The sequence below is a fragment of the Salvelinus alpinus genome, chromosome 24 (assembly GCF_045679555.1).
Source record: "Salvelinus alpinus chromosome 24, SLU_Salpinus.1, whole genome shotgun sequence".
Taxonomy (NCBI): domain Eukaryota; kingdom Metazoa; phylum Chordata; class Actinopteri; order Salmoniformes; family Salmonidae; genus Salvelinus; species Salvelinus alpinus.
The window spans coordinates 12,773,256-12,787,470 of record NC_092109.1 but is presented as its reverse complement, the minus strand read 5'-3'; the positions used below and the strand labels follow the sequence as shown (position 1 = coordinate 12,787,470).

The 14,215-nt window shown below is 41.3% G+C and overlaps 1 protein-coding gene across 5 annotated transcripts in view; it reads left to right on the top strand.

The window, feature by feature from the left end:
* Nucleotides 1-2,455: 2,455 nt before the first annotated feature.
* pisd (phosphatidylserine decarboxylase) overlaps nt 2,456-14,215 on the top strand; it is a 38,761-nt gene continuing 27,001 nt past the window's right edge. The window contains exons 1-3 of one of the 5 annotated variants that reach the window (XM_071363641.1): nt 2,456-2,660; nt 4,346-4,416; nt 6,821-6,996. In XM_071363641.1, the coding sequence (XP_071219742.1) occupies nt 2,473-2,660; nt 4,346-4,416; nt 6,821-6,996 (435 nt within the window). In that variant the 5' untranslated portion in view covers nt 2,456-2,472. Of the gene's footprint in view, nt 2,661-3,483; nt 3,579-4,345; nt 4,417-6,820; nt 6,997-12,265; nt 12,410-14,215 lie in introns of those variants that run through there. The other 4 variants (XM_071363643.1, XM_071363644.1, XM_071363646.1 and 1 more) reach the window with 4 other exon arrangements.

The window sequence follows — 14,215 nt, the reverse complement described above, 5'->3', positions numbered from 1 at the left end:
TCCAAATACATCCTTTTTGTTCGCGTGTTGAGTTCACAAATCCAAACTCACGACGCGCGGGCAAGTCCAGGCGAAAAGTTCAAAAAGTTATATTACAGTTCGTAGAAACATGTCAAACGATGTATAGAATCAATCTTTAGGATGTTTTTAACATAAATCTTCAATAATGTTCCAACCGGAGATTTCCTTTGTCTTTAGAATTGCAATGGAACGCAGGTCACTCTCATGTGAGCGCGCGTGATCAGCTCATGCCACTCTGGCAGACCTGTTACTCAATCAGCTCTCATTCGCCCCCACTTCACAGTAGAAGCATCAAACAAGGTTCTAAAGACTGTTGACATCTAGTGGAAGCGTTAGCAAGTGCAATATGACGCCATAGACATGGTATATTCGATAGGCAATGACTTGAAAAACTAAAAACCTCAGATTTCCCACTTCCTGGTTGGATTTTTTCTTAGGTTTTTGCCTGCCATATGAGTTCTGTTATACTCACAGACATCATTCAAACCGTTTTAGAAACTTCAGAGTGTTTTCTATCCAAATCTACTAATAATATGCATATATTAGCAAATGGGCCTGAGTAGCAGGCAGTTTACTCTGGGCACCTTATTCATCCAAGCTACTCAATACTGCTCCCAGCCATAAGAAGTTTAATGTGGGGATTCAGGTTCTCTGTAGAGAAAACTCAGACAGTGTTCTTTACCAGGAGGAAGGTGGGAGATGAGGTTATATGGGAGAAACTTGGAGAGGGTGGGGGCCTTCAGGTTCCTTGGGGTGTAATTTGACACTAGACTGACCTGGGCAGAACACATTGAGAGAGTGGTGGGAAAGAGTAAGAAGGTGCTAAATGTGATGCGCTGTCTGACGGGGAAGGGGTGGGGAGCTGGGCGTTCCTCAATGAGGACCATGTATGTTGCATTGATCCGATCTGTAATAGACTATAGCAGTATAGCGTATGGTTCGGCAGCCCAGACCTCATCTGTAATAGACTATGGCAGTATAGCGTATGGTTCAGGAGCCCGGACATCATTGTAAAGGCTAAATGTCATACATGGGCAAGGACTCAGAATATGTAGTGGGGCGTTTCGTACGTCCCCAATGGCTACACTATAGGTGGAGATGGGGGATATTCCATTGCAGATTAGGAGACAGCAGCTGGAAATGTATTATTGGGTCAACCTACAGGGACATGGGGTGTGTCATCCGGCAAAAGGTATTCTACAGGCATGCTGGTTAACATGAGCGAAGACAGAACACAAGCTTTTGGTGGGTGGGTATTACCCAGGCGAAGGGGATGGGACTGTATGGAAGGGAGTTTAGTCCAACAGTAGCTATTCCTGTAAATCCACCATGGCTACTCTCACCTCCAGTAGTTGATCTAGAAGTGTTGGAGAGACTACAAAAAGATAGGGATGGTGTTGATCCATCTGATTTGTTTAAGAGATGTCTGGATAATGTGTATCAGGATTTTGTGGCCATTTACACAGATGGTTCAAAAGATCCAAGGACAGGACGTTCTGGGTCAGCATTTGTAGTGCAGGAATGTGGGGTGGCAGTCAGGAAACGTATTAAAAAAAAATTATAATAAAAAAAATTATATTTTTTAAAAAAATAGAAAAAATAAAGGAAACGTATTACAGATCATCTTGCTGTATATACGGTGGAGCTGATGGCCATACTGTTAGCCTTGCAGTGGGTGGAGGAAGTCAAGCCAGACAGAGTAGTTATTTGCTCTGATTCATGTGCAGTGTTGAGTCTCCAGTCCTTTAGCTCACATAGCAGACACAACCTGCTTTGAGGCGCAACAAATCCATGGCAGGATTAGACAGATGGGTATACAGATAAGATTTACTTGGGTCCTACCCCATGTGGAGGTGATAAGCAAGGCAGGGGCAAAAAGCCTGATATGGACAGTGATGGTGCAGAGATGGCAGGAGCAGTGGAATAGAGATACTAAGGGCAGGAATTTATTTCAAGTACAGAGGAACGTCAGGGAGGGGAGGACAGCAGGAAGCGACAGAAGAGGATATTTTTACAAGATTAAGGGTGGGACACGGCCGGTTGAATAAGACTTTAATTGTGATAGGAAAGCATCCAACGGGAAAGTGTGACTATTGCCAGGAAACAGAGACCATGGAGCATGTATTACTACAGTGTGTGGGCCATTATCAGAGGGAAAGAGAGAGGCTGATATCTAGTATCTGAGTATACTGAGTAGAACGTCATTAGATATAGTCTCAAATATGTTATCTTTGTTTAAGAGCAATGGGGCTGGCAGGTAGGATTTAGTTTCTCCCTGTCTCTGGCCCACACTCCAGTACCGTATCTCGGTAAAGCACCATACGTGGATGCCAACCGCTGATAAACCCCGAAGAAGAAGAATAAGCAGCAGCGTTCCTCAATCCCGAGTTATGATTGGTTGTTAACGCTAGCGTTTTAGGCGTCGCGTTGGATGTGGAGACCTCGTGGTTTATGAGGAGCATACCAGGAGTAGTTGAAGCACGCTGGAATTTTGAAGTGGATTTGAAGAAATTAAAAAGCCTGTCGGTATTATTGATGTTTGACGAAGAGTATCTCCATTCACATGTGAAGATGGGATGTGTTAGATATGCGGCGAGAGCTTTTGTGTCCAATCCGTTGTTTTGCCGGAATTGTAAAAGGTATGGACATGTATCAAGTGTGTGCCGGAGGAATGTTGTTATAGAATCTGAGGGTGTTCGATTATGTAATTTTGATGGAAACCACATTCCCAATTCCCCGGAGTGCCCGGTTAGGGTAAACGCGGGTAAAGTGGCCAGGGCTACACAGCAGGGCTCCTACACTGATGCACGTGAAATAGTTGAAGGAGCTGAAAATATGGCGGTGGATGCGCTGCAGACCGTAGATTCAGTGTTGTTCAACAGTTGAGGGGAGCTGATATGCTGATGGTGAAGGTGGATTTTTATGGTGTTTATTGCACATATGATTAATTGTACTGAACAAGAAGTCCAAGAAACTGGGTATTGTAACGATACAGTATCTGCGGCTGAAAAGTTTGAGTTTCCAGGACTTCACTTTTTTAAAGTAAAAAAAAAAAAGAACAAATCAATACAGGAAGTACATGTGGGAACACAAGTGCATATATAAATAATATACGAAGGACAATTGGGCTAGGGGGTACAATATCACATTACACAAAGACCAAGGACTTGAAGACCACAAAGACCACTGTTGAAACATTGCAAAGCATGTCCGAAGATGCTCTTCCTACAGGGATGGGCGCCCACAGTTGAATCTGAATAAAGGAGTACATTGAGTTTATTTTGTTTAGTTTTATTTAAATTATTTGGGCTGATATACAACCAAAACAGTAGGTGGCAGCATGCACATATAGCATTTATTTGGGGAGTAATATATATTTTTTTTATAAAAAAAGACTCCGTACAGTAGGTGGCGGCAATACACAAATAGGTGTTGTCTGCCATAACACTTTAAAGGAGAACACTAGCGTTCTACACACTCACAAGATGGCAGCGTCCTTAGGAAAGGTGTGCTCTTATCAGCTGCCACTGAATGCAGGGAGATTTGGCAGGTAATAGGTAAATTGCTATTTCAATGTGTGGTAGCTACACACTATTGGAAGAGTCGCAAAGACACAGTGGCTGTCTTGGTGGGAGAAAATGAATTCTGGTTTGCTCATTTCATAAATTCTTGCAGCTAACATTAGCTAGCCAGCTAGTGTAAGCTAACTAGCAAGCTCTTACCTTATGATGCCAATGTCTTGTTACTCGTGTCAACAAATCTACTTGTCAGCAATATAGTATATTATAGACTTTATATAAACCAGGTGGTTCGAGCCCTCAATGCTGATTGGCTAAAATGTGTCATATACCACTGGTATGACAAACATTTGTTTTAATGTTCTAATTGCGTTGGTAACCCGTTTTATAACACCAATGGGGCACCTCAGAGGTTTGTAGTATATAGCCAGTATACCACGGCTAAAAGGGCTGTATCCAGGCACACCCCCTCTTGCCTTATTGCTTAAGTATACCACACCGACCTACTTTATGATTCTGCATTGTCTCTGTCAAATTGTCAGTGACAGTTTCTGGAACATGCCTTAGTATTAATAGCCTTACAGACATGTCCAACCCGAACAGGAGGGTTGCTGTTTTTGTGAGTTCCTTTTTGACTTCATCTGACTGTCAAACAGCCACTCCTCAGTTATTGGTATAGTTTGCAATGGTTTGGGTATTGTATCATAATGCCAATACGTTTGACGCAGGCAAGTAGGAAAAACTACATTTGAGTCCATCTCATTGGGTACATTTATAATATGTGCTGCTTCTCTGTCTGTCTGCAGTGACTGGCTCCTCCTCAGAGCACAAAGAGCCCGGCAGTTTCAGCAGTGGCCATGGTGTTCATTATCCAGTGGTGAGTTTCACAATGACATCCTCAGTCCGACCCAGCTTTTTACAACCCACATATTGTTGACTGAGGCTGTTGACACACTCTTAGGCTACCTTCGCATTAGTCTCTGTGCTAATAAGATGAGCACACTCGGTGAACACACTAGCTTTACTACCCTCTACCCTGCTGTATTGCTTACAAACTTTCTTTTAACTTGTTCGGGAATCAGTACTGGCGGTACAATTTCCTGTCAAATTGGAGGGTGCGTAATTCAAAAATTGTAGTAGTTATTATAGCGGTTAAACATTTAGGTACATATAAATGTCTTATATCGGCTGAAAGCTTAAAATCTTGCTAATCTAACTGTACTGTACAATTTACAGTAGCTATTACAGCAAAAACATGCCATGCGATTGTTTGAGGACGGCTCCCCAAATCAAAATATTTTTCCCACCGGCACAGGTTTCATACATTCACATAAAGATTAAATATTCACTCACTTTTTGATAATCTCCCTCTGATTTGTCATCCAGAGTCCCAGAGATAACATTTGGTATCGTTTTGTTAGGGGAAATCCTTTTTTATATCCCAAAAAGTCCGTATAGTTGGCGCCATCGATTTTGAGTAATCCACTCGTTCAACTTGCAGAGAAAGGAATCCGAAAATCTACCCCTAAACTTTGTTTCAACAAGTCAAAATGCGTTTCTATTTACTCCTCAGACACCCTAAAATGTAATCAAACTATAATATATATTTCGGAAAGAAGTATGTTCAATAGGGAACTGATTTAAGCAGGTGCGCAACTTCATCATAGCGTGCGATGACATGGATTTTCAAGACTGTCTTCATACAAAAACTCTTATTTCTTATTCGTTTTTGAAGTTACAAGCCTGAAACTTTGAGCAGACTGCTGACACCCTGTGGAAGCCATAGGAATTGCATCCAGGGAGCTATTTTACAATATGAGCTTTCTCTTACATTTCTAAGAGGATGGTCTCTCTCAAAAAAAATTCTGCTTGGTTTTTCATTGGATTGTCTCCTACCATATGCATTATATTCTCCTACATTATTTTAACATTTCTACAAACTTCAAAGTATTTTCTTTCAAATGGTACCAATAATATGCATATCCTCCAATGGCCTCACAGGGGCGCCATCTCACCTCTGACACCAGGGTAGCAAATTCAGAGACAGTGAGACCAGGTCATCTGATGTAGCACTCATCACTCTCCTTGGTCAAATAGCCCTTAGACAGCCTGGAGGTGTGTTGCGTCATTGTCCTGTTGAAAAAAAAAAGATAGTCCCACTAAGCGCATACCAGATGGGATGGCGTATCTCTGCAGAATGCTGTGGTAGCCATGCTGGTTGTGTGCCTTGAATTCTAAATAAATCACATACCACCCCCTCCCCCCACACCATCACAACTCCTCCTCCATGCATCACAGTGGGAACCACACATGCGGAGATCATCCTTTACCTACTCTGTGTCTCACAAAGACACAGCGGTTGCAACCAAAAATCTCAGATTTAGACTCATCAGACCAAAGGACAGATTTCCACCAGTCTAATGTCCATTGCTCGTGTTTCAAGTCTCTTCTTATTATTGGTGTCCTTTAGTAGTGGTTTCTTTGCAGCAAATCGACCATGAAGGCCTGATTCACGCAGTCCCCTCTGAACAGTTGATGTTGAGATGTCCGTTACTTGACCTCTGAAGCATTTATTTAGGCTGCAATTTCTGAGACTGGTAATTCTAATGAACTTATCCTCTGCAGCAGAGGTAACTCTGGGCCTTCCTTTCCTGTGTCGGTCCTCATGAGAGCCAGTTTCATCATAGTGCTTGATTATTTTTGTGACTGCCCTTGAAGAAACTTTCAAAGTTCTTGATATTTTCAGTATTGACACCTTAATTTCTTAAAGTAATTATGGACTGTCGTTTCTCTTTGCTTATTTGAGCTGTTCGTTCCATAGTATGGACTTGCTCTTTTACCAAATACATCTTTCTTTATACCACCCCTACCTTGTCACAACACAACTGATTGGCTCAAACGCATTAAGAAGGAAAGAAATTCCACAAATTAACATTTAACAAGGCACACCTGTTAGTTGAAATGCATGCCAGGTGACTACCTCATGAAGCTGGTTGAGGGAATGCCAAGAGTGTGCAAAGCTTTCATCAAGGCAAAGGGTGGCTACTTTGAAGAATCTTTAATATACAATATATTTTGATTTGTTTAACACTTTTTTGGTTACTACATGATTCCATATGTGTTATTTCATAGTTTTGATGTCTATTATTCTACAATGTATAAAATATTGAAAAAAACCTGTAATGAGTAGGTGTACAAACTTTTGACTGGTACTGTATATGCAATACTTGTTATGGGAAATGCTTAAATTGTTCCTAATATAAACCTCTGTGTATATTCAGGGCGAGGGCGGTTCAATGCAGCCTCTCTAGGCCTTCAGGCTCGCGTCAGGCCCTTTCCCCTCCTCATCGCCACCGGCGGGGGCTACATGGGATACGACCAGTACGGTCGCTACAAGGACCGCCAGTTGACCAAGATTGGCGTGGAGGTGCCTCCACGCATCGCCAATGACGCCCAGGTAGGGTAAATTCAAGTGTCAATCTATTGTACTGTATCTTTGGACCTGGTCACGGTCCCAGGTACCAGGATGGGTGTTGTGCAGAGAAATATCACTTGTCTTATGCTTGCTGTCAACACTAATTCAGCGCACTGTTTACTGGTTGGACTTGAGTAGCTCACTCGAATTTCAACTCGCCACCAAGGAAAATCCACACCTGGTATGATTGAGCCCCGTGGTTTTTCAGTCCCTCCATGTAAGACCAACGCTCAACTTCAAGTTGACACCTCTGGATGCTGAGAAGTGTGTACAGAGCTAAGACTCAAAGGATGTGTGCATTATGTGTGATTGAGCTTCCTACGTCTTTGTCCGTCGGACCCTGTCCATTTGTGTCCTTCCTCGATGCTGCTCGCTGGCATTGTCTGTGTTCTGTTGCTCTGTTTTGCGTTGTCTGTGTTTTGTGGCTCCACAGGGAATATGTTTGTCGCCATAACGCTGTTCCTTCCCCAATAGTTGGAAAGTACCTACCCTCGTGTTCAAGAGGAGCAGCTGTTGCGAAATGAATTGCTTTCACATGAAGACATTTTCAGTTCTGTTGCACCTATGATCTAGCCTATGTAGGCAAAATATTGTTTGCTGAGATCACAACATTGCTTTGAATTATGCCAGGTATGTTGGCTTCATCAGTTTAAGTTCTCTGTGTTATGTTTTTTCTGAGTGAACTATATTTGTTCCTCACTTTGGGCCTCTAATGCCCTACACGTTTTTGACTTAATCAAGTTGGTTTGGAACAGCTGGATTAGCAAACCTGATCCAGAAGTGATACTGAGGCTCATTCTGTGAGATTTTACAGTTAGATTAGTGACGAGTGAGGAGGGTCACCGTGTTCTTAGTGTCCATAGTGTTGGTGTCTCATAGGAGTAATCAAAACAGGCCCTTTGTCTGTGTGCCATAGGAATAATCACAACAGGCTTCACAAAGGGTATTGTTTGCTTAGGCTATTTAACATGGGAGAGAGCCAAGTGGCACCATAGGTGATGTCATTGCAGATACAAAAGGGTGATTATTTATTCACCAAAACTGTGATAGATTTTTGCTTATTGTGAAATGTGCTCTTTGGGGGGCATGGCCAGCAGACTTGCTCAATAGGGCTTTGCAATGAATAGAGTGTGGGTTGAGGTTCCCAGTGGAAATGCAAGCTCATTGACTGGTATGGGGGATTGTTTTAGGGATTTTCCTTGACTGCAAATGAAGTTGTCGCTATATTGTAAATAAACATGGAACAGCAAACATGATGGACACCCCCTGTGAACTGTTCAGTACAACATGCCACGAGGGAATTCCAGCGGTCTCTATTTGGCAAGCGTACCTGCCTGAAGTTGTTGACTTGTTGTTGACTTGCTGACTTGTTGTGCTGGCAAGTTTGCTAGCAGTCTTTAGCTGTTGGCAGTTTCATACTGTATGTATTTTGAAACGCGTATTTAAATTACTTTAGTATTTTGTCATGTAGATTTTTACGGCCTGAACTACAATCCAATGTGTTTTGTAACAAGATATTTCTGTGAACTGTAATTTGTTTTCAAAATAGTTTTCTATACTTTTTTTTGTTGTTGTGCGATTCACACTTTTCTGGGCCCATTTCACCCTGCATTCGTATCTGAAGTCTCATGGCACTATGGTGTGATAAGTGTCTGCTAAATGAAGACTTGCAAAGCACGCTGGGTATTATTTGAATGAGCTCCACCCCTGAAACAAGGCCTAAAATAATAACCATTGTGCTTTGGAATTGTTTACGTTTTGGTAATTTTATCAGACACACTTAACCAGAGCGACTTAGTCAGTGCATTCGACTAAGGTAGATAAACAATCAGACATAGCAAGTGAAACGTTTTTTTGTTACTGTTAATGTTGCAAATGTATTTCGGATTGACTAAATACCTCCAATATACCTGTATTTAATCGTAATACAATACTTTGGAAAGGTGTTTTGGTTTGATATGTTGGTCTTCAGTGTCTTGTGTTTGTAACAAGATAGATACATCAAAATGTATGTTTTTCCCAGCTCTGAAATATTTAATGTGACAGATAAAACATAAAAATACCGTTTTATAGAAGGTAATGTAAAAATCCAAACTGGTCCGTGAATGAATACCGTTATAGTTTTTACAGTTTGTCGCCCAGCCCTAGTCAACACACACAACCCATTGGAACAAATACATAGTTTGGCCCACGCTTCTCAAAGAACCAAATGCACATGCCCTCCTAACAATGGCCTGAGTTTTTCTCCGGGTGAATTTGGGCTGAGACGTGACTGGAATGGTAATGAGCAGACTGGAGAGGGGCCCACACTTTTCCCTCGAACAAGCCAAAGACGCATGCACAATTCTGAGCCAGCTACTGGGATAGGAGCATTCACTGTCTCACTCTCTAGTCTCTACCCAAATTGGAACTGCTAAATCTGTCTGTAAAGAGTGCCACTGAGGTATTGGTGTAACATATTTTACATTTGTGTGGATGGATACATTTTGAACATCTAAATATTTCATAACACCTTATTTTGATAGTCCATCTGTAGATGCTCTACAGACTCAGTAAGATTTCAACTATATCTACTAACCGTAACTAGTGATGCACCGATATGACATTTTTGGCCGTTACCGATATCCGATATTTTCCTTGCCAAAAAAACCTGATACCAATATTTAACATTTTTGCGGCTTTTTAAGCATTCTAGTACTGTTAAATAGTTACACACACACACGGGCGCAGTGGTCTAAGGCACTGCATCTCTGTGCAAGAGGTGTCACTACACTCCCTAGTTTGAATCCAGGTTGTATCACATCCGGCTGTGATTGGGAGTCCATCTATGTGAATCTAGCCACAATAAGGATTAGCCACAACAGTGGACTTTGCGGTCAGCCTTCAAAATAAAAGTACCTCATTGACAGTGATGCAAATGAATACAAATAGTAGAATTATGCCATAATTGAATAGATCATGCTAAACGAGGTTGGAATATTATATAAAATCAATAAGACAATAATTTGATGACAATCTGTTGCAATCACACTGGATGTATTATACTTTAGAATTGCATTGGGGGCATACTTATTTCACTGTACATCCTTACCTATGATTCTGGATCAATGACATGGGGTATCAGTCTATTCGGTGACACCCAGAGAACATTAGCTTCGTCGCTCTTATTGCGGGACTGAAACATCTGAGTTGAGCCACATGTATTGTCAACCTTTGTGTATTGAACACTTCCAGAGGGAAAACAATACTGCATGGATGTTTTGGCGTCTGATAACTCTGAGGATGACGTTGGGAAAAAATATCTTGAGTATTGAGTAGACTGATAACAAATTGCATTGATCCCCAATCCTTAGGTAAACCTGTACAGTGCAATATGAATGTCAATACACACAATAGGCTGATTGGGGAGGTGATTTCACAGTCCCGCAATAGCTACAATGATAATATTTGCGTAAACTCTTCAGTTGTGTTCTGTGCGTGTCACCGAGTAGACAGATACCCCATTTCATTGCTTCACATTCCAACCTTGTTTAACATTATCTAGTCTAAATATGGCATGATTACACCAATTGTAACCTTCATCGCTTTCAAAGAGGTACTTTTATTTTGAAGGCCAACTGCAAATTCCACTATTGTGCCTAATCCTTATTGTGACTAGTTTCACAACACAACCCACTCCGGTCGAGCGACACCAGCCAGATGAAGCTAGCTGGCTGCTTATAACGATAGCTTTGGGCAACAGGGTTAAGTAGCTGGCTAGCTATTTATTTTCATGAACTGAAGTTCAATTTCAATAGGTGAACAACAAGTGGCTAACTAGCTAATACTTACAAGGATTCCTAATTCATAGCTAAGAATAATGAAATGGCTGCCGTTTCTACTGGTCATTGTTTTCAGGCTATTGGTGCTAGCTAGGTACCAAGCTAAAGCTAGCTACCACAGAAGTTGCGGTCTAACAAATAATGTGTTATTTCCAAGGCCGTATTGTAAACACATCGTTCGTGGCCGGTGTTTGCTTGTTTGCAGACTTTTTTTTGTAGAGCTTTGACAGTGCCACTGATAGTAGTGGTGGTGCTTGGCTTGCACGTGCAAATTCAGAACACACAACATTCTATAATATAACTGTTATTTGACATGTATCTTTTTTGACACGTAAAGACCCAAATGGCGTTTCATACTATGTCGTGAAGCTAATAGCAGTGATGCTATTACTGTGTAACTCTGGTAGGGCAACATGTGTACCGGTGCTCGACCAGTCGGCGAAAGCCAACATCACCCACGACAGAGAACGGTTGATTGTCAAGGGCAATGAATTCCGTTATCTTGCCGTTGTCTTGCTGAAATGTTGTTACTCTTTCAAATGACTGCTCGACTTGTTGACTGCTCGATACACACAGCAGACATTGTGGGCTAGGTTAGGAATGCTGTGTTGCACGTGTACCGCAACATTTTACATGGCGTCATTACGTCACGTACCTACCATTATATAGGTATGCACGTCAGCTTTGACATTGGTTTTGCACATCGGCGTTAAACTAGACATTGGGCAGATTCCGATGTTGTCATTTTAGCTAATATCTTCCGATTCCAGATATTTTCACCGTTTTATATCGTGCATCCCTAGCTCTAACCTTTACCGTAACCTTAGCAAGCAGTTGCTTATCAACAGATGGTCGTAGTTTGTTAGTAGTATCTGTAAATCATCTACCGATAGAAAGTCCAGACTACTCAAAATAAAATGACCAAATATTTAAATAGGGTAATATTGGCGCTTTCTATCTCTGCTCATGGATGCATGTTGAATACAGTTGAATACAGTTCATCACCCCAAATCGTTAAAGAATCCTTAGTTGCTACATTTTTTTTTACTTGTAAATTTAACGATATACCCATTGATTCTAGAAGAATATAACTTATAAATGCTTCATGAGCTTAGTTCAACTGTCATACCCCATAACTCAAAATATAAGCTTGTTTTAGGTCAATGTTTGGAAACAACATATGTTAACAAACATGGTTAAAATTATACATTTGATATCATGGATGGTCAGTTCCTGTACCCATAGCAGAACACTTTTTATTGTATCAATTAAGGATTCTAGCTTTTAAGTTAGCTCTGCTGTAAACTTGATGAATGATGAGATATTGTACAGCTACAGTAGATTTGTGTGTTTGGCCCATCAGGCTACTTTTTCTGATGACATCACCCAGCAATGACAGTCTTTAGAGGGTGGGTGGGCAGATTTCACATTCAAGTCTCTTAAAGGGCTTGTCTAGTCAGCATGCAGCACTTTGTTGTGAGAGTTAAGTCTTCACCTTTAACTAGCACGCAGTGAGAGACTTAACTTCGCCTTTGTCAATTTTATTCACATTTCAGACAAAACACCAAGAGAAGGTAAGGTTCTGAGTTTCTTTTTTTAAATAAGCTCAATACTGTTTGATGAACTTGGTATAATGCATTAGCTGAAATACGTAACTGTTTATGGAAATTGTTCAATGTATTCTAGTTAAACCGAAGAGTGTTTTAAAATGGAACTGTTACAGTAAAGTGGTCAAAAACCTACGTGAATTTAGGCATAAACAGTCTGTACTGAAGTTTTATTTGGACAGTTCCTGTCTTTACAGTAACTGTTTAGATGAGTCATCTCACAGGATATGTAGTCTGTAGCGTCAGTGTTTCAGATAAGGAAGTGGGTCCTGTTTCCTGCTTTTTGTGGCTTTTAGGGACCGCCTTCCTGTTTGGTCAAAACGGGTTGGTTGAGAAACTAATAGAGTAGGAACTCACCCCTGAAGTCCAACATCAGACTGCTGGATAAACAATATTGAGAAAATAGTTGCACACTTTTGGGAGTATAGTAGGCCTATAGTGTGCGACTACTAGCGTTAGCGCAATGACATGCTAGCTGTTCCCATAGACTTCCGTCATTGAGCCAATGACTATCCATTTAAAAGCGGGTCTTGGAAGAATATATACATACGTACAGTTGAAGTCAGAAGTTTACATACACCTTAGCCAAATACATTTAAACTTTTCACAATTCCTGACTTAATCCTAGTAAAAATTCCCTGTCTTGGGTCAGTTTGGATCACAACTTTATTTTTAGAATGTGAAATGTCAGAATAATAGTAGTGATTTTATTTCAGCTTTTATTTCATCACATTCCCAGTGGGTCAGAAGTTTACATGCTACCAAATACTAATTGAGTGTATTGCCTTTAAATAGTTTAACTTGGGTCAAACGGGTAGCCTTCCACAAGCTTCCCACAATAAGTTGGGTGAATTTTGGCCCATTCCTCCTGACAGAGCTGGCGTAACTGAGTCAGGTTTGTAGGCCTCCTTGCTCGCACATGCTTTTTCATTTCTGCCCACACATTTTCTATAGGATTGAGGTCAGGGCTTTGTGATGGCCACTCCAATACCTTGACTTTGTCGTCCTTAAGCCATTTTGCCACAACTTTGGAAGTATGGTTGGGGTCATTGACCATTTGGAAGACCCATTTGCGACCAAGCTTTAACTTCCTGACTGATGTCTTGAGATATTGCTTCAATATATCCACATAATTTTCCTGCCTCATGATGCCATCTATTTTGTGAAGTGCACCAGTCCCTCCTGCAGCAAAGCACCCCCACAACATGATGCTGCCACCCCCGTGCTTCACGGTTGGGATGATGTTCTTCGGCTTGCAAGCTTTCCCCTTTTTCCTCCAAACATAATGATGGTCATTATGGCCAAACAGTTCTATTTTTGTTTCATCAGACCAGAGGACATTTCTCCAAAAAGTACGATCTTTGTCCCCATGTGCAGTTGCAAACCATAGTTTGGCTTTTTTATGGTGGTTTTGGAGCAGTGGCTTCTTCCTTGCTGAGCGGCCTTTCAGGTTATGTCGATATAGGACTTGTTTTACAGTGGATTTAGATACTTTTGTACCTGTTTCCTCCAGCATCTTCACAGGGTCCTTTGATGTCCTTTGGGATTGGTTTGCACTTTTCGCACAAGTACGTTCATTTCTAGGAGATAGAACGCGTCTCCTTCCTGAGCGGTATGACGGCTGCGTGGTCCCATGGTGTTTATACTTGTGTACTATTGTTTGTACAGATGACGTGGTACCTTTTGCTCCCAAGGATGAACCAGACTTGTGGAGGTCTACAATTTCTTTTCCTGGGGTCTTGGCTGATTTTTTGTTGTTGTTGATTTTCCCAT